General features: G+C 51.5%; 1 protein-coding gene across 6 annotated transcripts in view; it reads right to left on the bottom strand.

The window, feature by feature from the left end:
- ACACA (acetyl-CoA carboxylase alpha) overlaps positions 1 to 25,992 on the bottom strand; it is a 127,423-nt gene that overhangs the window by 71,812 nt on the left and 29,619 nt on the right. For 5 of the 6 annotated variants that reach the window (XM_064165890.1, XM_064165891.1, XM_064165893.1 and 2 more), the window contains 15 exons: positions 25,567 to 25,670; positions 24,595 to 24,676; positions 22,939 to 23,084; positions 21,733 to 21,883; positions 20,601 to 20,735; positions 19,603 to 19,749; positions 18,913 to 19,101; positions 18,267 to 18,367; positions 17,686 to 17,774; positions 16,876 to 17,000; positions 12,187 to 12,300; positions 10,559 to 10,672; positions 9,758 to 9,847; positions 9,155 to 9,273; positions 1,994 to 2,017 (listed from right to left, as the gene is read on the bottom strand). In XM_064165890.1, coding sequence (XP_064021960.1) covers positions 1,994 to 2,017; positions 9,155 to 9,273; positions 9,758 to 9,847; positions 10,559 to 10,672; positions 12,187 to 12,300; positions 16,876 to 17,000; positions 17,686 to 17,774; positions 18,267 to 18,367; positions 18,913 to 19,101; positions 19,603 to 19,749; positions 20,601 to 20,735; positions 21,733 to 21,883; positions 22,939 to 23,084; positions 24,595 to 24,676; positions 25,567 to 25,670 — 1,730 coding nt within the window. The remainder of the gene's footprint in view (positions 1 to 1,993; positions 2,018 to 9,154; positions 9,274 to 9,757; positions 9,848 to 10,558; positions 10,673 to 12,186; positions 12,301 to 16,875; positions 17,001 to 17,685; positions 17,775 to 18,266; positions 18,368 to 18,912; positions 19,102 to 19,602; positions 19,750 to 20,600; positions 20,736 to 21,732; positions 21,884 to 22,938; positions 23,085 to 24,594; positions 24,677 to 25,566; positions 25,671 to 25,992) is intronic. The other variant, XM_064165888.1, reaches the window with a different exon arrangement.

Below are 25,992 nucleotides of genomic sequence, written 5' to 3'. Positions count from 1 at the left end.
CTGCTGGAACAGGGGGGTTCTATAGCCTCACACTTGGTATTCCACCCTAAAAAAAAAAGCCCTGGCATAGTGCCTCCCACTCCAACTGCTGAGCAAAGTCACCTGCTTCTCCAGCTGATTTCATCCACACTTTGAAAGGATCGCAGCTCCTCCTACTCATTTCTCTTGCTCGGTGTTGATTGCTAAGGAGCGGCAGCTGCCAACCGCAGCAGCTGGCCACAGAGCACAGCTGTCTAGAGGAGTAAGGGAGGCAGAGCTCCAGGCACTGCTGTCGTCCCCCTGCCTGCTGTCTGCTCAGATACAAGCAGCACTCAGGAGTGCGGGGAGGACTGCAACAGATTTACACCGGCTCAGAGGAAGGCACTGAGTAAGAGACTTGTCTGGAAAGCAAGAGCAGCGTTCACTAGAAGTCTGCATCCCTGCCTGGCAGAGGGCCAGATCCTGACTAGCACTGAGTTCCCATACAGCTCCCTGCTCTGGCAGCACACACCAACTGTCCAAGTTTGTGTTATTTTGGGGTGGTAGCACTAGTATTTTTATTCCTGTTTTAAAAGCCCCGCGGTGTTCGGGCCAAGCCCAGCAGAGGAAGCTTCTCTCAGAGTGAACAAGCACCCAGCTGAGGAGACAGCCTGCCCCTAGCTGCTGGAATGGGGGCTGCCTCCTCTGCACTACTGATGCCAGTGCCTGACCTCTGCTTCAGAGTCATCTTAATTCACTGCCGGACCTACTTCAAAAGCTCCCTGCAACGTGGTGAGACCTTCAAGCCTGCTCTGAGGAGTCAGAAAAGCCAAGCTGGCACATAGCAGTGCTCTGTGCCACAGCAACAACAGGGCACTCACGTTCCCTCTGCTTTCTCCGGGGCTTAGGATGACTTTAACAAAGTGAAGTTGCTGCTCTCACAACAGGAGGCAAGAGGCAACGGGAAGAAACAAAAGCCCAAGGTGCTGAGTCAGCACAGCACATCCTTGACTTACAGCTTGTGAAGTCAGAAAGATGCTCCACAGCCACGCTGGATCAGGCACTGGTGGCACAGGAGGTGAGGCAGGGGCCCAGCTGAGCTGGCCACAGCACTGGACCAAACTGGGGACTGCTGACAGTGCTTCTTATCAGCTGTGCTGTGCCTGCTTTCCTTCCCTGCACAGAACCCCATGGTGATGTGGGCCTAAGCACCCTGCTGGCAAGCCTGAAGCAGCAGCCTGACGGATAGCTCTCCAGTTCCCAGCCACTCTGTGCTTCTGCAATTCATCTCTGATGAGAAGCCATGAGACTTTCAGCCCAGTTTTACTATTTTTCCCTAAACAGGCTTGTAAGCAGTAATAAATAACAGGGATTCGGGCTTGGAAAGAGGAAAATTTGTCAGGACATACCTTGGTGTACATTTCTTACAGCTCATACAAAAACTACCACACAACAGGAACTAAACAAAGAGACAGCAGACATTCCTCAAGTGTTATTTCAAACAAGGAAATACTTTTCAACTGAGACACAGGAGGGGAAAATCAGCATCCAGAACACACCAAAACATGCTGTCAGCTGGTTGAGAAGCAGATTCATCTATGGGGTGAGGGAGGTGAAATAGCCTCAAGAAATTCTAAGCTAGCTGCAGGAAACCAGAGCAGCAATAGGAGTGCCATGGGTGTAACTGCCTGCTGTTTCACTGGGACACCCACCAGAGGGTCACCCCCTTCCAAAACCAGAGACCCTAGGAGCAGCACCCCGCTGGAAGTTTGCTGTGTACCATACTGCAGATGAGCTGAGTCACCTGGCAAACTGCACAGCCACGAGTGCTGCATGCAAAGCTGCTTTTCAGGGGTAAGGAAAAAGCTGAAAACATGTTTTTAGACAAAGGGAGAGGAAAAGGGAAGGCAAAAAGAAGAGTTATGTTTGACAGCTTCCCAAGTAAGGGCACTAAAACAAACCAGGTTAAAACATTCAGTATTAGGCTACTTCTTTCTACCTCTTTGCAAGCTGTAGAAGACAACGAGTACCATACCTGTTTAGCGTGGGGATGTTCCCTCTGTAATCAAACAACCACAGTTAGTCACAGACTGGTTAGTGAGAGCCATCATACAGAACTGTCATCAAGCTGGTGCACAGACCAGCAACAAGGTTAACCTTTACTAACCCAAAATTTGTCAACCCTCAGCTATCAGGCAGAGGTCAGTGCCACTGCCCCTGAGGAGGCACCCACCGCCTGACTTCGTTTGCCATGGCTGCCAGGGGAAGGAGCACAGCCCACGCACAGGACATGCAAGCAGCACACCCCCAGGAAAGCACACCTGCTGCCCTCCAGCTCTGCACCATCTTTCATCAGACCCACTGCAAGTCTTCCACATACACCAGCAGCTTCACAAGCAAGACCAGAGGAGGGGTTTGTACTTCCCGACACAAGAGCAAAGAGCACAGAGGCAGACAGTGACCACATCATGCAGGGAAGCTGCAGCAGGGACAGGGAAGCTAAATCCTCCCTGCCAAAGCTCTAGGCTAAGCTGCTGCACACACCCTGGCTCCCACAAGAGTGCAGTGACAAAGCAGCCACACAACCACCAGGTCACACTTTGCATTTTTAGCACTCAAGGCCTTGACCAAGAACAAGCAGAACTTACAGGCTAAGGTTAGGAAAATTCTACCGTTCCCTTTGTAAGATCAGTACAGCTCTTCCCAGATCTGCATGCAGGCTGGGGCTGAGCCATGCACAGGAGACAGCAGGAAGGTGAGGGGCACATTTTCACAGCACTGTGAGAACAGAACATCCCAGTCCATGCCAGCTACAGCCAGGAGAGCACAGGGCAGCACACTGCTCCATGCAACACCTTAGAACCATGAGACCTAAGACCACCAAGCGCAACCATCAAAGATGCAGCCAGGCATGCTGCAGCTCCTCCCATGCACTGGAAGGAAACGTTGAAACTGCTGTGATCTGAGGTGCAAAACAGCAAAGATTAAACTGAAAACAACCAAACACATGCACGCAGGAGGCTTGTGCAAAGAGATCAGCAAACATGAAAAGGGTTGAAAGCAGAGCTTCAGGGATAATGCAACCGGACACTGACCCTCCCCTTCCCTGCAGGAGATCAAACCACAGCCGCCTTTAACATCCTCGACCCTAAGCAAGACCCCAGGAGACCAGGCGTGAAGGCTCAGTACTTAACGGCCAGGCACTGCCGTGGCCACACTGTGAGCACGCTGACTGCCCCCGCTCCTGTTCTCAAACTGGTTTTGTCACAGCAGAGGCATTCGCCACAAGGTTCCGTGTCTGGGAAAGCACAACAAGTTCCCACGATCTCCCTAAGCCAGACAGGAGAAAGCAGCAAGTGGCCTAGAGATAAGCAGCACAAGGCTTTAATGTCCCTCGCAGACAGTGCTACCGAGCCTGTGGTTGAGACCCAAGAAGCCAGCAGGACTCCCAGGCTGGAGACTGTTCTTCAGCTTGGCAAATGATGGGAAAGCTGCATGTGACCTGCCTGAGCTGGGATGAAAACGCTCTGCAGAGCACTGGCAGTCCTACACCTGTGCTCCTGGAGCAGTCCCTGGAAAGCTTTCAGAAAGCAGAAAGAAGGCAGCACAACAAATGTTCCTTCCTGCCCCCAAAAGGCCACCCTGTGTTGCCTTGCTCCAGGAGCTGTCCTGCAGAGCCCACGGGAAGAACTGCAATGAGGCAAACAGGAGAGCCAGGGGCCGCAGGAGTCAGGAGGAAACAGAGGAACAGCTCCAAGCTGCACAGGGTGGGGCTGGCTCTGCACCTACAGGTCATGGTGGCAGGGGAGGGCATCTTGCCTCAGGAGCTGGACTGTCACTTGCCACTGAAATGCACCAAAGAGGTGAAGCTTTGGTATTTGCAGCACAATCAGGCTTGTGAAAAGGATCTTGCTGAGCTGCACCCCTGAGCAGTAACACAGAGCTGCCAGCCAGCCTGCTCAGCCCTACAGCAGCACCAGTGCCACCGGCAGCACTGTGGCTCTGGCAGCTGCAGAAAGGCTCAGCTGATGGGGCTCATGCCAGTAGGGCTCTTCTCCATAGCCAACTCCATGCAGCTGGCCACAGGACCAGAGCTCCTCCTCACATCAACCCTAGCCTTTCTCTTTTGAACTGTTAAAAAGGCTCTTCTGCAGCAGAGAAGCCAACCTGACTGGGGCTGTGGGGATGGGACAGGAGGGGATGGACTGAAGTTTGAGGAGGGTAGATTGAGACTGGAGATGAGGATGAAATTCCTGACAGTGAGGGTGGTGAGACACTGGCACAGGCTGCCCAGGGAGGCTGTGGATGCCTCCTGTCTGGAGGTGTCCAAGGCCAGGCTGGATGAGGCCTTGAGCAACCTGGGCTGGTGGAGGTGTCCCTGCCCATGGCAGGGGGTTGGAATTGGATGATCTACAAGGGCACTTCCAACCCAACCCATTCCATAACCTATAAACCTGCTTCACACCACACAAGCTCCACTGCCACGATTCTGCCTTCTGCTCCAGCAACCCAAACCCCTTCAGCTCCCCTTCCACACCACCTGCTGGAATCTGAATTTGCTTCCCCTTGCCCTAACCCCCACACCCCTGGGTTTTTTTTTGCTCTACCCAGGAGCACTCCCCTATGAAAATGATGCAGGCATGCAAAGCACCAGGGGTTAGATCAAGCTGTGGCTGAGTGCCAGCACAGGGCAGAGCTTTTGAAATCAGGCAGCAAAGCGGAATCAGCAGAGGTCGGCTGAGTAACCCACTTGTAGTTATTAACAGAGTGCCACAGGAGAAGGAGCAATTCCACTGCCTGTGACCACTGGCATTCCTCTTATGTTTCTTCATTTCTGTAGAAGAATCTAAACAGAAGGCTGTGAAACATGCCTCAAACCACACATTTTGATTGGGTTTTTCCTCTCCCTCTTTCTTTCCTTATTCTCCTGCTCCCTCTGTGATTCAGCCAAGCTGAATCTGCTACTGAAGTCCAATTTGCATAAAATTATCGTCGTTCCATTCAGTTTGCTGCCCCTTCCACAGCCCCTTCTTTGCTCTGCTGGAAGATTTTGCCCTTTCTGGAACAGGCAAGCCAAGGGAACTGCAACACATTACTGCTGCCTGCTGTCTAATTAACATCAAACCCTCAGCACGGAACTGCAGGGATTTACAGGTGTCCTGGAATCGTTTTCCCCTCCTCCTCCTGGTATCAGCCTGTCTCCTGCACAAGGAGGGGACCTCAGGCTACCTAATGATACCTTGTGAGCAGGACACTCAGGTCTCCAGGCTCCTGCAGCTGGGGTCCAAAGCAGCAGGGCTGATTCAGTCCTGACAATCCAAAGTCTGATGCAAGAGGCTGCTGTAGCAGCTACTGGAGCCCACAGAGGCGGCTTCCATGGTGTCAGAAACTCCAACCCTCTGATTCTGTCCTTGTAAAATGATCGAAGGAAGGAGCCTATAAACCCTGCTCTAAGTGTGAGGGAGTTTGGGGTTCTTAAGCCTCTGTGAAAACCGCTGTTTGGAACAGCAATATTCATTTGGCTTTCAGCCTTCACAATGGTTTCTGCCTGCAGGCTGCGGGAGAGGCTGACAAAAAAGGCACCACCAAAATACTCCATAGATGATAAAACATCAAGAGACAGCAAAGGAGAGGTCATGCAGCACTCATAAGGCTTCAGAGCAGTGACATCAGAGTCCAGGGAGGGCATCGACAAACATCCACAAGCACAGAAAGAGGAGATACTGGCAAAACCCAGCACATGGGAGTTGAGACATTTATGTTGATAGCCCTGGAAATACAAAGCACCTAAGGACTAGGCCTGAATTCCAACCTTGGAAGCAGCATGGATGTCAGGATGCAATCCCAAGAATGAATTTAACCTAGACAAGTTGAAGCAAGGCCTTTGGCTGTATGCCCATGTTTGCCAAGCTGTGTGCACAGCCAGCTCCAAGTGCAGCCAGCTGGTGCCAGCCATCCTGTGTAAGTTTCCCTAGGAAAACTTGCTCTGAGCCAGTTACCAAAACTGAAAGTCTTCAACTGCAATCCTACAACCTCCCTTCTCTTCTACCTTCCACTGGTAGATCCTGACTTAGGATTCCCCAGGATAGCTCATGGCCAAGTGTGGCTGTTAGAGGTGGCACATGGGACAAAAGGAGGGCATGGGCTCAGTGCACGCCGATGGATCGGGAAGGTACCTGGGGGAGCAACTTCAGTTTCCTTTGAGGCTCAATAAACCCAGGAAGCAGAGCAGCAGAGCCCTGTGGTATCACTGCCATGCCCCACGACAAAGATACAGCCAGCAGCTCTAAGTCACCCCTGTCAGCAACTGTCTCAGCATCTGACAGGGGGAACACATTTTCCTCTGGGTTCTTCCCTTCAAATCCTCCAGCATAACTGCTAGTGGGGAAGCAAAGATCAAGAGAGCAGCTGAACAGCCTGGCTGGAGGAAGGCAGCAAGCTGGAAAGGGATGCTTGGGGAGGAGCAGTGCAGCAGCACCACTCTGCAGCAGGCTCCAAAGGCTGCCTACAGCAGACAATGTCCCAGGTTAATTTAAACCTTCCAGCTTCAGACAGAAGAAAGGCTGCTGGAAAGCAGGAGAAGGGGATTATTAGAAAAGAAAAACCCTTTCCTGCCGCAGAAGCACTGCAATTCCCTCTCCCTATAGTAGCCACACAATGTTTCTTTGAACAGCAGATGTGAAGCCAAGATTAGGCCAGGGCTGTTTCCTGAGCTGAACACCTCCAAAAGGCCTTTCAGTGTCTGCCCCTGGCCTGCCATTGCCACAAAGGAGTCTGAGCTCTAAACCCCAGGCAGTGTTCCACTCGCTTCCCACCTCAGCAGGGCAGTCTGCAAAGAAGAGCTGGGAAGGAGCTCGTTTTTTGTTCACCCCTTTGCTGACCAGGCTCAGGGACTGCAGCAGATAGCTTATGCACACCCGAGGGGCTCTGCACAGCAGCGTTTGCTGGCAGTGCCCTCTGCAGGGTCCCGCGGGCACCCTTGTATCCCTGCCTCCAGACTGGACTACTGCAACACCCTCCTCCTGGAGACTGCTTGCAAACCCCACTCGCTGCTAAAGGCACCAGATGGTTTTCCTGGGTTCCTCTCTGCCTTGTGCTGGGGCTGATCTACAAAGCCCTGCACGGCCTCAGCCACGAGCAGTTTCTCTCCACTGTCCTCCCCTTGCAGTCAGGAGCAGTGGGATGGTTTCTGTCAACTTCAACAAATAATTCCCCAAGCAGTTTTTCTGCCCACAAACTCCAGCAGAAGCAGGCTGCGTGTCTGGGACTTTGTTAGCAGATGGACCAGCTTTGCTTTGCTCTCTGCTTCCACAGACAGCTTTCCTGGGGGGAGCTAATGGCAATCATTCAGTAGCCAAAACCCAGCAAGTCTGTGATTAGCCAGCTCACAAGGGGTGGCTGAGATTGTTGCTGTTACAGTCAAGTAAAGGCGTAGCAGGGTTAAACACCACCACCAAAGAACTGCAATGTAGCAGCCATTATCAGGCTGCATTTTTCTCTACGTGAATATTTGCTCCAGTAGAATTCAGGCCCTTAAATGTTGGCAGAAATCAAACACAAAAGGGAGCAGAGCTTAAAAACCTCTGAGAAAGGGCTGAAAATGGTGTGGAAACATACAGCTAACAGCAGCTCCAAAGGACAATGCTCTTGTGAGGGCTTTCTGCTATCTACTGCTGCTTCCCCAGGCCCCTAGAGACGTTTTCTAGGCCAGCTGGGGTATTTTGGCTCTAGGCTTTGTCCTTGGAATGCATTTTCAGCTCCTCAGTCTCAAAGTTCATACTACAGAAGATACAGGAAAACAGATGACAGACGTAGAACGCGGTCAGAAACAACAAGGAAGACTTCAGCAAGACAATGTCAGAGTTTGAAGATTCCTGTGTCTTGGGTTCTCCACAAGGTCTGCCTTTGCATCTTAAACCTACACACCTCAGGGCTAACTGAAAACCCTCAGTATCCTGCCCCTGGCTGTGCTTCAGCAGCCAGCCACACAATAGCCACACAAGCAGGGATGCACTGCGAGAAGCTGCATCGAGCAACAGGAGCCACATTCATCACCCACAGGAGAGGTGCACCCCAAAGGAACTGAACTGGCCTATGCTAGCAGTGAATTTGTCCCCAGGCCTGCTCTCCTCCACTCAAGGACTGTGCTGCATTTTCAGCCAACCATCAGCAGTGCTGATGGCTGAGAAGCAGAAGGGAGCTTCAGAACATTGCCCCAGCAAATTCAGCGTAAAGGAGAGAGGAGATTTCAGGACGAAGAAGCTGTTCCCCAAGCAGGTAAGAGTTGTCCTCTTCCAGCTGACCTTGGCCAATTAAGCTTGCACACAGCAATAGAGCAGTGCTCAGCATAGGCAGGCCAAACAACCCCCAAGCAGCAGAGGGAACTGAGCCCAGCAAAGAGAACTGGAGAAAGCAGGGGGTGGGAGGAGAGCATTATAAAGGGGCAATAAAAATAGGATGTAATTATTTACAAATATTCCAGAAATGCAGGAACCAGATGAGCCCAAATGCATGTCCCCTCTGGCTCGTGGTGTGTGCTGCTTGCTGAGGACAGGCATTCGTTTCTAGCAAACCAGGTTCTGAAAACCATCTCATAAAATGTACTGATGGATTCTCAACGAAGCGAGACTGGAGCCCATCGCCCAGCCCCACCAAACATGAAACAAGGGAAAAGATGTTTGGAAACAAAGGAGAAAACCAGCGCTAGCGTCACAGTGCCAGACCAGCACAGACCAACAGTGGCACCCGGTGGCCACGGAGACTCACTGCTGCCTGGGACAAAAATCCAAGAGCACCTAAACCCCTCCCGAGCTGCTGCTGCTGCTGCTGCGAGGGAAGAACGCAGCAACCGCCCTGACAGACAGGGAAGCTCTGATAACAGAGCTGCTTTGCTTTGGTTTTCAAATGATTCAGCTAGAACTCCAGATCCAGAGCACATGAGCTGAACTTCAAAATTCCAAACTACAGGAAAGCTCTCTGCTGGTTAAGTGAATCCAGACTGCAGAAGCTCCTGCACACAGCTCCTGAGGTTTGAAACAGCCTAGGAGAAAGCAGCGGGCAGGGCAGTGCCGTGTCTGAGACAGTCTGTGCTGCTGCAGGAGCTGGGGCTCTGCCTTTCTCCACCAGCTCTGCTGCAAGTGGTCTTTGCCAAGACAGGATGCAGCCCCTCACCAATCTCCTGAACACATGGTCTGACCTGTTGGGGTGGGAGGTAGGCAGCATGAACTGGAACTCCACCACACAAGTGTTGTCCTTCAGCTGGCGATGCTGGACGCTGTTGAGCTCATAGGCGATGTATGCCCTGCGGACGTACACCTGGAGAGACAGCAGCACGGCTAAGGATGCTGCAGGAGGACCAATAATGCACCAGAGACTTCAGAAACATTAAGACCAGACAGACACCTCCACATGAGTATCTAGATAGCACTCTATCTCAAGCAAAATCTAAAGTTGTTCTTTGAGAAAGGTCTATCTGGCAGGACACAAGCCTCAGCTCCAGGCACTCAAGACAGGCTGACCACATTCTCTGGCAGCAGCTTCACTTTCAATCTTTTCAACCCCCTACATCTTCTTCAAGTGCAGAGGATAACCTGGAGCTGACATTTCAGTCAATTATGAACATTAATGCTGCTAAATGCCAGGCTCCAAGGATGCCTGATTCCACACAACTTGCAGCTCTCTTAACCTTGCAGGGAACAGTGCCCCAAAACCCCACAAAAAGCCTCGAAGAAACAAAAACCCAAAGGAAAATCAGGATTTATGCTGATTGGTTGTTTCTTTCCAGTAGGAAGAGACTTACCTCCAAAGCTGCCATTCTCACCACCTGGTTGCTGTGGTAGAAGAAGTTGGGTAGCACATCAAAGATGGATGTCTCGGATAGAATGAGTTTCTAGAAGAGATCACACCAAGCAGGGTCTGAAAAGTGACCTGCCTGGCTTGTGACCAAGGCCAGGCAAAGCCCCAAGCAAGCCTGAGCAGCTCTGGTTTCTGTGCTTTTTCTGCTCTTCATCAAGGATCATGACCTTCTGCTGTTAAATCACAGAACTGTCTCAAGTTGGAAGGGACCCATGAAGATCATTGAGTACAACTCCCTGCTCCTCACAGGACAGCATAAAACTAAACCATGTGACCCAGACCATTGTCAGACATTCTTTTAGTTCTGGCAGGCTTGGTGCTGTGATCACTTCCTTGAGGAGCCTGTCCCAGTGCCTGACCACCATCCCAGTGAAGAACCTTTTCCTAATGTCCAGTCTGAACTCCCCTGATGCAGCTTCATCCTATTTCCTCATGTCCTATCACTGGTCACCAGAGAGATGACATCCCCTCCCACTGTCCCCCTTGAGGAAGCTGTAGCCTGTGATGATGAGGTCATTCTGATAGTTGGAATGGATGATCTTAAGAGGCCTTTTCCAACCAAAACAATTCCATAACTCTAGAGTAGTGGTGCAGAAAGGAGAACAAAAATGAGAGGGAGGCTAGACATCAGAACAGGACAATTTCAAGCCACAAGGACCTTTGGGGTACAGATGAGGTTTAATGCAGCAACACTAAGGTCAGTGAGAGGGAAGCAGAGAAAGGAGGAGGGAGGTCTGGTAGCTACCTGCAGGTTCTCAATGCAGAACTGGTGTCCGTACATGTCGATGGCAGACAGGAAGATGGACTCCACCTGGTTGTGGCGCAGCTCGTAGGAGGGCAAATGGGAGGCAATGAGAACCTGGCAAACAGCACACATGGGGGGTGTCAGTGGAGGGAGCTGTGCTGGGCCACAGCCGGAGGCTGCTCCCTGCAGGGCAGCTGTGGGGCTGCTCCAGCCCAGAAGAGCCTCCTGTGAATTCGGTGGCACCTGGGTGAGGCCGCAAAATGCCTCCTCTCCCCAGCCTCATTTGTGTATCTGCGCCATCTGTATTATTGGCAGTTCCCCAGGGAGAGCAGGAGCAGCCTCAATCAAGTTCCATCAGTGCATGTGATTTAGCACTGCAGAGCTGCTGGGCCTGGGGACTGCCTGCCCGCCTGGTAATTGGAAAGCAGAGCTGGCAGGCAGCATCTGTGGGGAGGCCAGCAACAGCCTGCCCTGCACAGCCTCCCAGCAGAGGAAGCCACAGACACTGGTGCCAGGTATTAAACGCCCAACGTGAAGGATAGATAGGAAGGGGAAGCAGCTTGCAGAGGAAAATGAAGTGAAAGAGCAACATAAAGACGTACGCAAGGACAGCAGCACCATCCCCAGCACGCTGCTGAGAGCTTCAGCAACTGAAAGGTTCAAGGACAGAAATACAATCCTAAAGGAAACATAAAGGTCACTGAGCAGCTTCAAACGCCCCATTCATTTCGAGCAGCCAAGCTCTGGAACAAAAGGAGAGCTTCCCAAAGTGTCAGCTTTCCAGCAAGACTGAATGGAGACAGGGACCACGGAGTGAGAGAAGCCATCGGGTGCTACAGCACCATGAAGCCATTGTGCCCTCTCACTGCTGCCTGGCCGCAGGCTCACTGCTCGAGAGGGAGCTGCCGGCGATATCCAGGTGGATCTCTGGCTGCTACCTGTGCTAGGCTCTTGGAACTGACAGCAGCAAGAGTTTTACCAATCAAATTTTTCAGGATAAAGAGAAATTAACAAAATGCAACCCAAAACCCTGACGAAATCCAGCAAAACCCAAGGTCATTCTTCACAGTAACTCCCGGGCAGCTGCACAGAACATCTGGCTCCTGGTGAATGCCTCTCCCTGCTCTCTGCACACACGGGTCTGCAGTTGTGAGGAGGCTGATGAGCAGGGAGAGCATCTCCTGGCCCTTTTCTCTGCAGCTGCCTGTGTGCTCCACGGAGCCTGGTCTGCTTCGGACTCTAAATGCCAGAAGGAACCACATCGACCACGGATTTCAACTGCCTCCTTCACACAAGCCACAGGCTACTCTCAATTAACTCCTGCTGGAACCAGGCAAAACTTTCTGGAGGAGCAGGGACAAAGGAATGTCACCTTAGCCTCAAACGTACAGCCAGTGGAACCACAGCAATCTTTGTTAGGCTGTCACAACGGTTAATCAGTGGTTAATTAGCTTCATTGTTGCTGCTCACAGTAATCTGCTCTTGCCATTTGCATAGTCATCAAAATCAGCACCAGGAGACACAGCCTTTCCACCAGAGCCAGCTCCAGGTGGGAGCAGTCCATATGGATCAGCTCAGCACTGGCAGAGCCTGGCTGCGGCAGGGATCAGCTGCCGAGCACTGCCTACCTGCCGCGCTCGCAGGGCCACTTTGGCGTTGGTCGTCTTGCTGAGCTGGGTCAGCTCTGTCAGAATATTAATCAGCTCATCTGTCAAGGTGGGGTCACGGCCACAGAGCTGGTCCTAAAAATAAAGAGAATTGAAAGTGTTTAGAAGAGAAGAAAACCACCTTCTGCCCTACACAGGAGCTGAAACTTGGAATGGAGCCAGAGGTGCCCTCGGGTGCTGGACCACATCACCTCCAAAGGGTCTGCTCTAAACTGCTCTGCAGTCCTGTGCTGACAGAGTACAAGAATTGGGCTTGCAAGAGCTTCACACATACAAATAAAGCCACGGAGGAAAGGAGGGACTGACACCATCCTCCATTTTCTCATTTGTAGCACAAGTTCTGGCCTCCAAGCACAGGAGAAATCCTGACTTATCAAAGAGACTCCAGCAGGACATTTCCCATGACCCACTTCCAGCTCTTTCCAGAATTCTCCCCAGCAGCAAGGCAAGATTCAAAGCAATTTAACTGCAGCAAAATGCAGGAAGCATGCAAAGATTAGCAAACTTCCACAGCAAAAGGTGTTCAAATAGAAAGGGTTTGACTGCCAGGAGAACCTCCTGAAGACCACTAAACCCAAACAACCAAAATCACAGACTCCCAGAATGGGTTGGAAGGGACCAAAAACCAACAGCCACAGACCAACCACCACATGCTTGGGTACAGCCTCAGTGACAGCAGAGTAAGCTGATCCTGGCACTGCCCTGAGAAGGCTAAGCTCAGCTAACAAAACCCACACTTGACAGTGCCTGTGTCCTGCCACAGCACAGCACTGACTCCATCATATTCCCTCCAGAGAGTCCTGCTTCTGAGGATGTTCCCTGCCTCATTCCACTGTCCAAACTCAGCAGCATCATTTCCACTGTTAATGTTGCTTCAAAACTCCTTTAGGTTCAGCCACTGAAAGTAAAGGGCAAAGAGCAAAGACTTCAGCCTGGTTTGCTGTCTGGACACAGGAGGGGCACTCTCCTGCACCCTTTCTTCCAAAAATAGTTTCAGTTCCCACAAATAATTCCAGTCTTCAACTGTTCACACGGGCTTGAGAGCTTCTTCCCTCCTACTCCTGACACCAGAAAAGCCTCTAATGTGAGAGCCTCTAATGTGTTTCCTCTACACAGCACTCAACAGCTTCACTTGGTAAGCTAATCAGAGGAGGGAAATGTGAGATGAACCAGGGATGTGCACCAGGCAGGGAGCTGGTGTCTAAAAGCTTGAAGAGATTTTAAACAGAGTCCAGGAAAGGCCCTCTGAACAGCCAAGAAACAGAAAAAGAGAAAGGGAAGCCTGTGCACAGCAGGCTAGATGGAGAAACCTGCCAAGGAAAACAAAGTCAAAACCCAAACCCCAAATCCTGCAGGTGCCACAGACTGGCTAACAACAGCTCTTGCTACAAGAGATTCCAGTCCCTCAGCCTGCTCCTGACCCCTTCTCTCTGGCCCAAGCATGATGATCTCCAGGAGTGCTGGTGTACATCTCATGGAGAGAGACCACAGGCAAATGACTCTCATTGAAGGAACCCAAGCTGCTCACTCTTGCTGGATCAGTGTCCCCTACTGACCAGCCCTGGGCCAGCACACACAACCATGGCTGTTCCCAAAGGAAGTTGTGGGGATTTACCCACTCCAGGTCACTCTGTCAACTCAGAGTGAATCATTCAAGAGCTGCCTTTGTGGTACATGGAATAACAAATCCCTGGGTGTTGTAATGCCACTGCTCAAGGCAACAAAATTCCAGCAGGACACAGGACATCTGCCATGCCATTAAAGATCCTGCCCAGTCACAGCCAGGATGGGCATCCAGCAGGCAGATGAGTACATAAGAGGAGCACACAACTTCCAGTCACACTCAGCTCAACCAGCAGATGAAGAATGAAGCAATACCCATCCTGCCCGAATGCCTGCTGGCTGGCCAAGGTGAATGAAGGCAGCACAACACTTACCAAAGCATCCTCAGAGCCCCCTGCTAATAATGGAGTCCCAGGGACACATCAATAACAGCCACACAAGCACCAAGGCACTGTGACATGTTTGCCCTTGGAGGACAAACTCAGACTGTGCCACATAAACATCCTGCAACCTAGAAAGTGCCCCAGCCCCTGCCACGGCCACACCGCATGTGCCAGAGAGTCCCTCAGACCTGAGGAAAAAGGGGAGGCAGAGGAAAGGGGAGGGATGGTCTTTGGCTAACAGAGTGGCCTGTACCTTGGCACATGGCAATGCCAAGCTGTGCCACAGCTGAAACTGTGACTAAAGGCACCTTACCCCTTCTGAGCCCCAGTTACCCACTCAGCCATAGCATTCCCTGCCTCCCAGCACTCCCCTCACTCCCTCAGACCAGCATTCATAGGATCACAGAACATCAGGGGTTGGAAGGGACCTCTGGAGATGGAGTCCAAGCCCCCTCCCAAGGTAGGGTCACCCAGGGCAGGTCGCACAGGAATACATCCAGATGGGTCTTGGAATTCTCCAGAGGAGACTCCACAACCTCTCTGGGCAGCCTGCTCCAGGGCCCCAGCACCTTCACAGTGGAATCAGGTGGAATTTTCTGTGTTCCAATTTGTGTCCACAGCCCAAATCCATCCACATGATCTCCTGAAGGCAATCACATTAGTTTCAACAGCTTGCCAATGGTACAGTGTAAATCTGCTCACGCTGAGGCAATGGCCTCAGGTTGTGCCAGGGGAAGGCTACGATGGAGATTAGACAAAATATCTTAGCTGCAAGAGTGGTCAGGGATTGGCACAGGCTGCCCAGGGAGGTGGTGGAGTCCCCATCCCTCGAGGGGCTCAAGAACCATGGCACCTAGGGACAGGGTTTGGTGGCCAGGGTGTGTTGGGTTGATGCTCGGACTGAATGATCTTGGAGGCCTTTCCCAACTCAAACAGCTCTGCGATGCCGTGAGCGACACAAGCGTCGCGCAGCCTGTACGGGGACACAGCAAGACTCTGCCTCCAAAGCACAGAAACTAGACAAGAAAAGTTTCAGTCCCATTTTAGCGAGAGCTAAGCAGGATGACAAGAACAAAACAAAGCAGGTAGCTGGGGCTGCCCTAGCCTTGCCCGCCCTGATTGGCACCGGCAGGCAGCAAAGCCTCGGAGCGGCTCCCTGACACGGCTGGCGCCGTCCCGGCACCCCTGTAATTACACACTTGAGTGCCTGGGCTCCGAGGGAAATTGAAGGCCTGAGCTGCGCCCAGCTGCCATTTTCTCTCTCCATCACAGCAGTGTGATTACTTGAGAAATGAGCAGCCCTGGCTCGCAGCTCCTCCAGAATCCTCAGAGGAAATATGGCTCCGTGTTCAGATAATGAGATTCTTAAGGCAAGCGCTGCTCACAGCCACGGCACACCACGGCCAGGGAGAGGCAGGAAGAAAGAGTGCAGGGTCCTTGCAGCCTGCAAATGAGCATTTAAGGAACTCAGCCCCAGCCTGGGACAATTATGACTCCTGTTCTGCTTCTGAGAGCTATTTGGTGGATGCTGCTTCGGAGGGATCTTGGGCGGTAACAGAACATGTTATGGCTGGGAAAAAAAGAGAGGGGGAGAGGAGCAAAGGTGGGTGAGGAGAGAAGGAAAGAGAGAGGGGAAGAGAAAATATTATAATTAGCCTCTTAAAAACACATCACCTAACTCCAGCCTGATGACAGTCAAGTAGCAGGCAAACTTATCCTGCCCTGGGGAAGGTGGCACTCATCCTGCTTCAGAGCCCTAGGTGGGAGAAGGAGTTTTTGAGGTTTTTAGGAAACAGGGGAAAAAAGGGACAGGCCTCTATTATTGTTTGTTGTTTCTGTTTGGTGTTTTTTTCTCTCCTGGGAGTGTAATTTAATGGACATTTTAGCCACTAGAGTGGGACTGAAGTTAATGAGAACTGAGATTTTTCATGAAGTAACAAGCCAAAAGAACATGAGAAGGTGCAGGCAGGTCCTGACATGAGGATTCATTTGTGTTTCTAGGGTGGGATCTGTGTCTCGCCATGAGGAGTCTCCTCATCCCTTTGCAAGCATTCTGAGCAGCCACAAACCATCCCAAGAGGCAGAGGCCTGATCTGGAGTACCCAGCTTTGTGCTGAGATATTGGGTCCTAGCCAGGTTCCACCACACAGCCCAGAGTACAGCCAGTCTGAAAAGACCACTGCAGACCTGAGAGAAGACTTCCTGAGATGATCCAGCAAGAAGCTTAGAGAACCACTGCCACACCTGTACCCCCACACTCTTGCTCATGAAGATCCTTCAAATGAGGCCTTCCCACTGCCTGGACATCACCTCCATTAGTAAGGAAGAGCCATGAGAATGTAGCTATAACAGAACCACTGCCACAAAAACATCCTCTGCTCTTTATGCTGCTTTGCTTTGCTTTCAAAGCAACTCCAGATTGAGCACCATGAGCTACATAAAGAAGGGACCTCCTTGAGACCCTTGTAGATGAAGAAGTAAACTGAATCAGGTATAAAATTACAACCCAGTGTCTGAAAATTAGCCAGTGAGCTGAGCAGTGTGTTCTGGGGCCCTCCTGACTCATGGCTTGCAGGCCCTAAGAACACAGGCAGGAACTGCACACAGCAGCCACTGCTTCTGTAGCTCTCAGCTGTCATTTCAAAGTATCCAACATACAACTGGAAGCAGCATCAAATGTCTAGAGCAGCAAGAGCCAACTTACAATGAGCATGGTCACCAGCAGGTTCTTCTTGGTGACCTGGGCGTGGGAGAAGATGTAGTTCAGCACCGCGTTCATGTCGCTCTTGTTCTCCTCCCGCAGGGTGAAGACACACTTGTCATAGTGCCCTGTGGGCACAAAGGCACAGCTGCTCAGGCTCCACACCTCTCTGCCACCGAGTACAAGGTACCAGATGTGTCTGTACTCTCCTGCATTGATGTTCTGAGAATCTGCTTTGCACAGTCCAGCTCTGGGAAGGAAGCATCCCTCCCACCACCACCCCTTCACATCCTGCTCGTCTTAAAACACACCCAACAGCAACCACCTCCTGCGTGAGCAGTGCAGAGAGGAACTGTGAGCTCAGCTCAGACAACAACCAAATGCAAGAGCAAAAAGCCCTGCACCATCCTCTGCTGCCAGCAAAGTGAAGCAGAAATGGATCCGAAGTGTTTCTAGGCAGGTACAGGTATTGGGCCAGGATAAAAGAAGAGCAGGGCAAAATGTGAACTACTTGAGAGCCAGAGCTTCAAAACTCAGCAGTGCTTCATTGCCACCTTGTGCCTGGACACAGCAGTGCAACGGATCCACCTCCGTTCTCAGTCTTGGGCTGAGATTTGAAGTCTGGTATCTTACAGCAGGGGCAAATAGCTCAGTGATTTGCTTACCACAGAATCTGGTAAACAGGCAGGATGGAATTAAATAGTGTGGTGAATTAAAACGGCTTTTCTAATTCTTTCTGCAGGTGCTCAGAAATCAGGAACCTCCAGGGAGCAAAGCTGGTTCTTGCAGAAACCATGCTGTGCTGGCACTCACCATGCTGAAACTGAGTCTCCACCTTCAGGTACTGCCGGAGCAGATCCATCACCACTGCCTTCATGTGGCCCCGAATGCCACTGCGGTACCTGCAGAGGCAAACAAGTCAAACCTAGCACTGAGCACAGCCCTGCCAGTGAGTAACACCCAGCACAAGTGCCAGAGGGAGTCTGCCTACAGGCCCTGGCTCTGAAAACCTCACTCGTTGTGTGGACACCTAACCTCTGGCATTACTGTGGTGGGGCTGCAGGGCTGCTGCTTTGCATCAAAATGCCTTTTGTCGTCTAAAATGCTCAGCACTCTAGACACGGAAAGGCACAACACACACCAACAGCTTGGTGAAAGGGCCAGGGTGTGGTCAGTGTCAGAGCGGAAGGGAAAGCTCTCTTATCACCCAGCAACGGGAAAAAGAGGAAGGCTCTGGTGTGTGCTTCACACAGGCAGGCAGGAGCCAGACAACACACGGAGGGAAGCAGACAGGTTCGCTCCTAGTGACTCTGAGGTAACAAAACATCTGAGTAGAGACAAAGAGGCTCAGGTCTCCCAAACAGCAGCAGAACCCGAGACGGAGGCTCACTCACCTCTGCACCAGCTGCACGATGCTCTGAGTGTTCATGAAGAAGACCTCACGCTCTGACTTGCGGTTCAAGGTGGCTGCGTGGCTGTCCAAGATGTTGGCGATCTAAAAGAGAGCAACCACTGACAGCCCCAGTCCTGACAACCAGCAGAGAGCTCAGAGTATCCAGACAGAGCAGAGCTCCAGCAGACTCCAGCAAAGCGACAAGACTTAAACTGCTGAGGAGGTGAACAAGCTGACAACGACACAAAGCCCAGGGCACAGCATTCCAGACTGCAGGAATCCCCCTCCAACATCTTGTAGCTGCTCAGGCCTCCTCTAGCTGCAGTCACAGGTTTTCAAAGTGATGTTGGCACTACAAATGGCACTGCAGTGTATGGATCAGACACCCAAACCAACCAGTAAATGCTCACAAGGCCATCTCCAAGCTGCCTGTTTAAACCTCTCCTGAGCAGGGAACAGATATCCCTCAGCACAGAGCCCCAGCCTTAAAGCTCAAGAGATACAGGTAGGCATCTTTCATCACAGATCCCATGTTCAGCCACACCCCTGAGGTCTAAGCTAACCTCCAGATAATCTAACCGAGCTTTTCTCTCTCTCTCTCTCCCCAGCACAAACCAATTCTTATTTCTCCAAGCATGGTCGATTACCTGTTGGCTGGGAAACTGGCAAAGTACTGATGTGATGTTGCTGGCATACTGGGCCATTTCCTTCTTGATGGACTTCTCTACATTGGGTGGGATCCGTCCAGAAACACTTGTCATGATGTCCTGGAGCTCCAGCAGAGGCAGGGATGGGTCTCTCAGTGTCTTCATTAGTCGCTCAACCCAGCCCTTCACCTAGAGAGAGATGAGCCAGTGCAGAGACAAGCATGAAGAGAAAGCAACAAGAAGGGAAAAAAGAAAAAGCTTTTCATTGAGGTCTTCTTCAGCACTGGTTTATCACACAGCTAGGCCAGGCACCAGACGAGAGAACTGGGGCAGGTGACAAAGCTGCTGTGCTACCTCACACCAGCAGCTGTCTCGGATTCATCCACCTTCTTTCCTCCTCCCTCTGGGACTTCCACCAAAGCTGGCTACGTGTAGAGTAACCTTGTACAAGGCTGCAGGCACAAGCAGGAAAGATCAAGCTCAACTCCTTGGTTTTGGTGCCACAGATGGGACTCTCCCATCTCACTCTCTGGTGAGACTGACTGTAAGGAAGCCCAAGGAGGCCAAACTGAGCTGGCACTAGCAGGGCAGTACTGCCCTGGCCCTTGGTCCTCTGCCTGTAACAAGCAAATTTGCCACCCTAACCTTGACCTGGAAGGGTATTTGTGCTCTGGAAGCAGGAGGCAGTACCTTGCTGCTGAAGTAGGGCTCTGGCAGGCAGTACCCGTTCATCACATTCACCAGGTTGTCCAGCACACAGTGGAAGATGCGGTGCAGCTTCTCGCCCCGCAGCGCAGTGCTCTGGATCTGCGGCAGGGTGCCCGTGTGCAGCTCCGCCTGCAAACACAGCAGCTCCGTGGCACCCACCCTGCTGTGCCACCAGCCGTGGGGGCGACACCCAGGTGCCCTCCACTTCAGGCTCAGAGGAGTGGAAATGCATTTGGCTGAGAGGCAGAGGAGTTCTGAGCTAGATCTGCAATACTTCTGTGCTGTGTACACCCCCAAGTCAGCTGCCAGGCTCTCCCCGAGACGTTAAAGCTGATCTGATTGTCTGGCCTGAGGGTGACCAAAAACCCCCCAGAAAAGCACAGGAAAAGCCCAAGGCTTGGTGCTGATAATCACTTCTCAGCCCCTGCATGACAACCTTCCATAATTTTCCCCTACAGAGCCTCCAGGTCCTCTTCCACCACCAGCAGCTGTATCCCAGCCCACCAGCCCTACAGGAATGTCTCTTTGCCTTTCACCTTAAAAAAGATCCATGTCTTAGGTTTTTAGTTTGCATTTCCAGAGGTGCTACAGTGCTTTCACAGGGCCTGACACTGCTGGAGTTGTGTATTGACTCCTGCCTTCCCAAAGAGGGTCACTTAAAGACAACCAAAAGAGTTAAAGAAGTTAACTCAGTTTGCACAGAATTCAAGCAGCAGAAACACCTGCACAGCCTCCAGCACCTGGAGAGCCCCAGCAGTACTGAGTGAGGCAGAGAAAAATGGTGCAGAAGCTTAGCCTGAGAGAAAGAGACATCAACAAGTCCTGGTCCTCATTTGAGACAAAGAAATGGCAAAGTGACAACGGCAGCACTGTGCACAAAGCTGGCACTGGCTGAGCACAGTGGCCCACCAGGTACCACCCTCAGCAGCGCTCCCCTATTAAAAAGACAGCAAACACCTGCACCTCCTGCAGCCTCTCACCTGCTGAACCCTGCTGGGATCATCCAGCTGGAGCTTGGCAATCACACAGCCTGGATCCAAGACTGCCCCAGGGCGTTTGACATAATGGATGCAGCCGGATTCTCCTGCTGTCAGTGTCATCACCATTTTCATCACCTGCAGCAAGGAAAGCAGGTCACACACTCGACTCCTCTGCTCCCAGATGGCTTTGGGCTTCTGAGCCAGCAGCCCACGTCCTGCCACAGACAAACTTGCACCAGCATCTTTTGCATTCAAGCTTTCTCAAAAGCTTCCAAGGCAATGCACTGGGAATCCAGACTCCAAAGGGCAGTGGAACTGGGCACAGGCCAGTGCAGCAGGAAGCCACCCTGGGGAGCACCACCTGTGCCATACAGCTTGGACCAACAGGTACTCAAGAAGGTCCCACATGTGGCACACCGCAGACACTGCTGCAGCTGCTGCACTCTAAAGGCCAGAGGTGGATCTTCCAGCCTTCAGAGTGCAGCACCCTTCCAAAAGGATTCCAGAGATCACAGATCTCAGACTGCTCTTCACAAAGACACTTCCTCAGATCAGCCATGGAAGCTCTTGCCTTTGGAGCAAAGGGCTGGGTATGGGGCAAGAGAGTCTCACTTTACCACTGCTACACTACACACAACTGGGAATACAGGCATTGAGTAGGTGGCTCCTCCTTAGCTGTGGCTCTCTTGCAGCATAAAAGCACTTACAGCTAATATCTGTGTTCTCTGTCTTGATACTTTTCTCCTACACATTGTCCCCAGCTGGTTTAATTGCCCCTCTGTCAACACACACCCTCCCATCCCCCAAATCTGCTTTGAGCCACACACTCCTACACAACCTCCTGTGCTTTCCTCACCGGGATGCAGAAACCAGTCACCCTCCTCCTCTCTAGGAGTTAAGTAACTGCCAAAGGAGAAGGGAGGAGTGCTGCTCAGCCCATCAACCTGATAAAGGATCAGGTAATCAGAGAAGTCCTCGTTTGTTACTTCCTCTTGGCCCAGTGCTGTGTCAGTACTGAGCAGTGGTCTACGAGCAGGCAGCCTTGTCAGTACAGCACACACGGACCCCACTCCACCCTGGCACAGGTGGGCAGATTCAGCATCTGCAGCCAAGTCAGCTGAGCTTCTCTCACCTCTATTTCTGCGAAGCACTGGCCTGCAAACACGTGGCCCCCATCCTCCACCACGTACTGGATGAGCTTCCCGGCCGAGGGTGAGCGCAGGATGGAGGGGTCGTTCTCCTTCTCAAACACACAGGTCTTGTTACCTATGGTGATGCGATACCTGGCAAGGGACAGGGCAAATCACTGCCACACGCTGCCTTGGGGAAGGCATGGGAAGGGGAAATCCATTCTCTCCTTCCCTATTGTACTGCAGAGCTAAACAAAATCACCTCCCCTAGCTCTGCTGAGCGGAAGGGTACAGCCCTGTACTGCAGACCAGGCTGATCACAGCAAAACAGGACTGTGGAAGCCAGGGGTCAGAACCCAGGCAGTGGAGCCCTTAGTAAGGCTGCCCACGTGGTACTTTTGTGCTCTCTACCAACAGTTATCACTCGTTGTCAGGACCAGAACCAAAGAGGTCTGAGACTTGTTGTAACAAAACCTGACACTAGCGATGGCCCTGCCATTCATAACACATGCTCCAAACTGCCCAGCTCCTGCCGAACCCTCTGGTACACAGAGCTGAAAACAGCAGGATGCAGCCATGTGGCCAAGGCTGAGATTTTTATAGTGTTTTCCAACCCCAAAAGTTCCCAAATTCTGTTTGTGCTCCTGCCCAGATTCCTTTGTGCTTGCCACGGCAGACACACCAGCAGACGGGAACATAGGTCCCAGCCAGAGCTGGACATGTAATGGCCTCGTGGCTATGATCCCGAAGGGAATTCTAAGGGGAAGCACTGAGACTGAATCACAGAATGGGATGGGTTGGGAGGGACCTTAAAGATCACCCAGTTCCAACCTCCTGCCATGATCAGGGACACTTCCTACCAGATCAGGGCAGAGGTGGAGTTCCCAGGAGTTTAAAGATTTTCTTAACTTTGTTTTCTGTCTGTGTGGGGTAGTCCAAAAGGGCACTTTGAAGAACCATCAGGAAAATATGGACTTCACATTGGCACACATTTAGACCTTCCCTCTAACAGCAGCCAAGATTAGCTCTTCAGGTGCAGGCAGCTTCTTCTAAAGCATACCCACGAACTTCTACGCGTTAACACATCCAGTAACCTTCTCCTAAGGGAGAATTCCATTCCCTACTGATCCTTGGGAAGCACAAAATTACAGCAACACTCAGTTGTGGCTCGTGGTAAATGCTCAACATTAAACTTCAGAAGTTGCTACCTGTCTACTTCTTCCTTCATGTAGGTGGTGTAGCTGCTGCCATCGTACGAGAGGAGCAGGCCTCCATCGCTCAGACGGTGCACATCCACCTCCACACAGGAGCTGTTCATGATCACCACGTAGGAGTTGGGAGACTGCCTGGTCACCTGCAGACCCAGGAGAATGGTTGGTACCACATGAGAAGCACAGCACTGGCAGTGCTTCAGGTGCCCCAGCAGACAGCTTCCCCTGCCCTGCCAAGGCAGGAACTAGAGAAAGGGAACAGAGCAACTTGTCCTCCTTGTAGGTGAGGAAAAACATCAAGAAAATTGGGATCACAAAGCCAAGCACTCAGTAGTCAAGAGATGGCAGAACTAATGCTCTCTGTGAATCTTGATTTAATCCTCTCACATTTAAGCACTAATTGGGCAGGTTGGGTTATGTAATCATTAGAATAGAATCATAGAATGGTTTAGGTTGGAAGGGACCTCAAAGCTCAGCCAGTTCAAACTCCCCGCCATAGGCAGGGACACGTCACACTAGAACAGGTTGCTCAAGGCCTCACTCAACCTGACCTTGAACACCTCCAGGGAGATTGTGGATCCACAACCTCCCTGGATAACCTGTGCCAGTGTCTCACTACCCTCGCTGTAAAGAACCCTTTCCTAACATCCAGTTTGAGCCTCCCCTCTGCCAGTTTCAACTCATTACTCCTTATCCTGTCATCACAAGACCCTGTAAATAGTCCCTCCCCAGCCTTCCTATAGGCCCTCTTCAGATACTAGAAGGCTACTACAAGGTCTCCTCGAAGCCTTCTCTTCTCCAGGCTGCAGAGCCCCAACTCTTGTAGCCTGTTTTCATAGGTGGGAAAAAAAATGATGGAGAATTTCTTCACCCTCAGCTACCTACAAGTCAGCTGTGCACTAAAGCTGCAGAAAGGGTGAGATGATCTGGAAGCAAAAAGCAGCTTAAGCTCTCCCTGGACAAAGGTATCCTAGCAGAGTTTCTGCCACTGAGTACCTGTCTGGAGCTGGATAAAACTCTCAAATCATGCTTCAGCTGCTGTTCAGTGCCTATTTCTCATCAATGGGGTGCCAAGATACAATCATGGAGGTGCAGGGATGCAAGACACTTAGAGCTGCAAAGCTCAGCACACAGTCATGTTGTTGGAAACCTCCTTGCAGCAGACTTGCCCCAGGAAGCTGAGATTGCACAGGCAATCCTCAGTCTGTTGTGTCCCAACCCCTGCCTGCTTGGTTATGAAACCTCTGGACAGCATTTCTGACCCTGTTTTTTGCACACAGCAAAAAGAAAGCAACACTGAAGGGCAGAATTCCTACCAATGCTGTCATGCTGATGAAGCTGGGCTCAAACACCCCATGGTGTTTCTGTTTATCCAGAAACATCACTGAAAGCTTTGGCCAACAGGCAGCAGCCTTCACCTGCAGTAAATTACTCTTCACCCCACTCAAAGCATTTCTTTACCCCAAAGGGTTCAAACATTTACAGAGACACTGCAGATGTGATAGGCTGTTACCCTAAGGGAGACTGTGCTGCTTTCTGAACCCCACTAAAGCAGAGGCAATAAACCCTTCATTGATCTCATCTTGTTCCAAAGGCTAAGCTGGAGCAGCCACACAAGCAGCATTCCCCCCAGGGGGGCTCTGGGCAGGGTACCTTCAGCACGTATTTCCGTCCTTCATAGATCAGCTCCACATCCACAGTGTTCAGCAGAGTGTGAGCAGGCAGCACCTGGCCCCTTCAAAGAGAAGCACAAAACAAAACTGATCTTCCTGAAGCCACCAAATGGCTCTCAGGTCCCCATGCAGCTTCTGAGATGCATGCAAGACTCTGGAACACACTAGCAGAGATGGGTGCAGGGTTCCAAAGTGTTCCCTAGGAGGGACACAGCTGTCGGAAGTCAGCACATCTCTGCAGCCAGCAGAGCTCTCCTCTCCCTTCCACTCACCCTCTTCTGCCCTAGAGAAGAGCCTGCTGCTTCAGCTACAGAACGTGGAGCATGGCTTAACCCAGACATGAAGCAGCTTTTCCCCCTGTGGCTCTGCTTAAGTATGAACTCCCCAACAGAACCCTGAGGAGAATTGCTCCTGGGCAGCCCTGACTGGATCACAGCAGGTTTAGGGTTATGACAAGTTTCCCTAGAGTGCCTGTTCTGCTTGAAAGCAGAGGGGGTTTTCCAAGTGGCAAACAAGTGGAAAACAAGTTAAAGAGGGAAACTCCTTTTACAAGTGGCAAACATTCCACTTGGGAAATGATCTCAAGGCTGGAAAATTAAACCAATCCTCAGAAGAGGAGGAAGACCACATCTAGTGATTCAGCCTCACCAATGCTGCCCCAGCAGCACAGGCAGAAAGGACTTCACATCTGAGCCATTTCTTGGAGCCAAAGCTGCCAGAACCCAAACCCATCTGTGCAATCAGCAGGGGTGCTCTGGGGAGGTGCAGGGACTTCTGGCAGCTTGCCAAGGCACTGTGAGAATGGTGTCCTGGGCCCAGGGACAGGCAGCAGGCAATAAGCTCTGTGCATCTCCAGACTGGACTTGAACAAAGCTTGCAAATCCAAACTAATGACTGTCAGTGTGGCAGCTACCTTGGCAGCTGCTCTGGCAGCTGTCTAAAGCGATTTTACCTTTCTAGAGAGTGCAGGAAGTTTGAGACACTGTTTCTGAAGCTGACATCAGCCACATGCAGAGCTCCACACACCACTCCCAGCATGGTATCAGGCCTTTCAGCCTAGAAAGCAAACATACACAGCACAGTTACATCTGCTTTAGCTGCAGGCCATGCTGGACACCTACTTGAAGAATCAACAGCCTTGGCTCTAGTTGGTCACGGCCAACCTCAGACCCTTCTGGACGCCCACTTGAAGCATCCACAGTCTCAGCCCTCCTGCTGGTTCACAGCTAACCTCTCCTTACAATTAAGTTACAAACTCTACACAGCAGCAGCTCTCTCTGTACCTTCCTAAAAGCTACTATTTTTTTCTTGCTGGAGCAAATCTTAAGGCTCCACCTACACTTCCACTCTCACCCAGCCTTAATTCACACACCACTAA

Source organism: Pogoniulus pusillus, chromosome 27, assembly GCF_015220805.1.
Source record: "Pogoniulus pusillus isolate bPogPus1 chromosome 27, bPogPus1.pri, whole genome shotgun sequence".
In the NCBI taxonomy this organism is placed as follows: Eukaryota; Metazoa; Chordata; class Aves; order Piciformes; family Lybiidae; genus Pogoniulus; species Pogoniulus pusillus.
The sequence above is the reverse complement of the archived record's forward strand: the minus strand, read 5'-3'. Positions and strand labels throughout refer to the sequence as shown.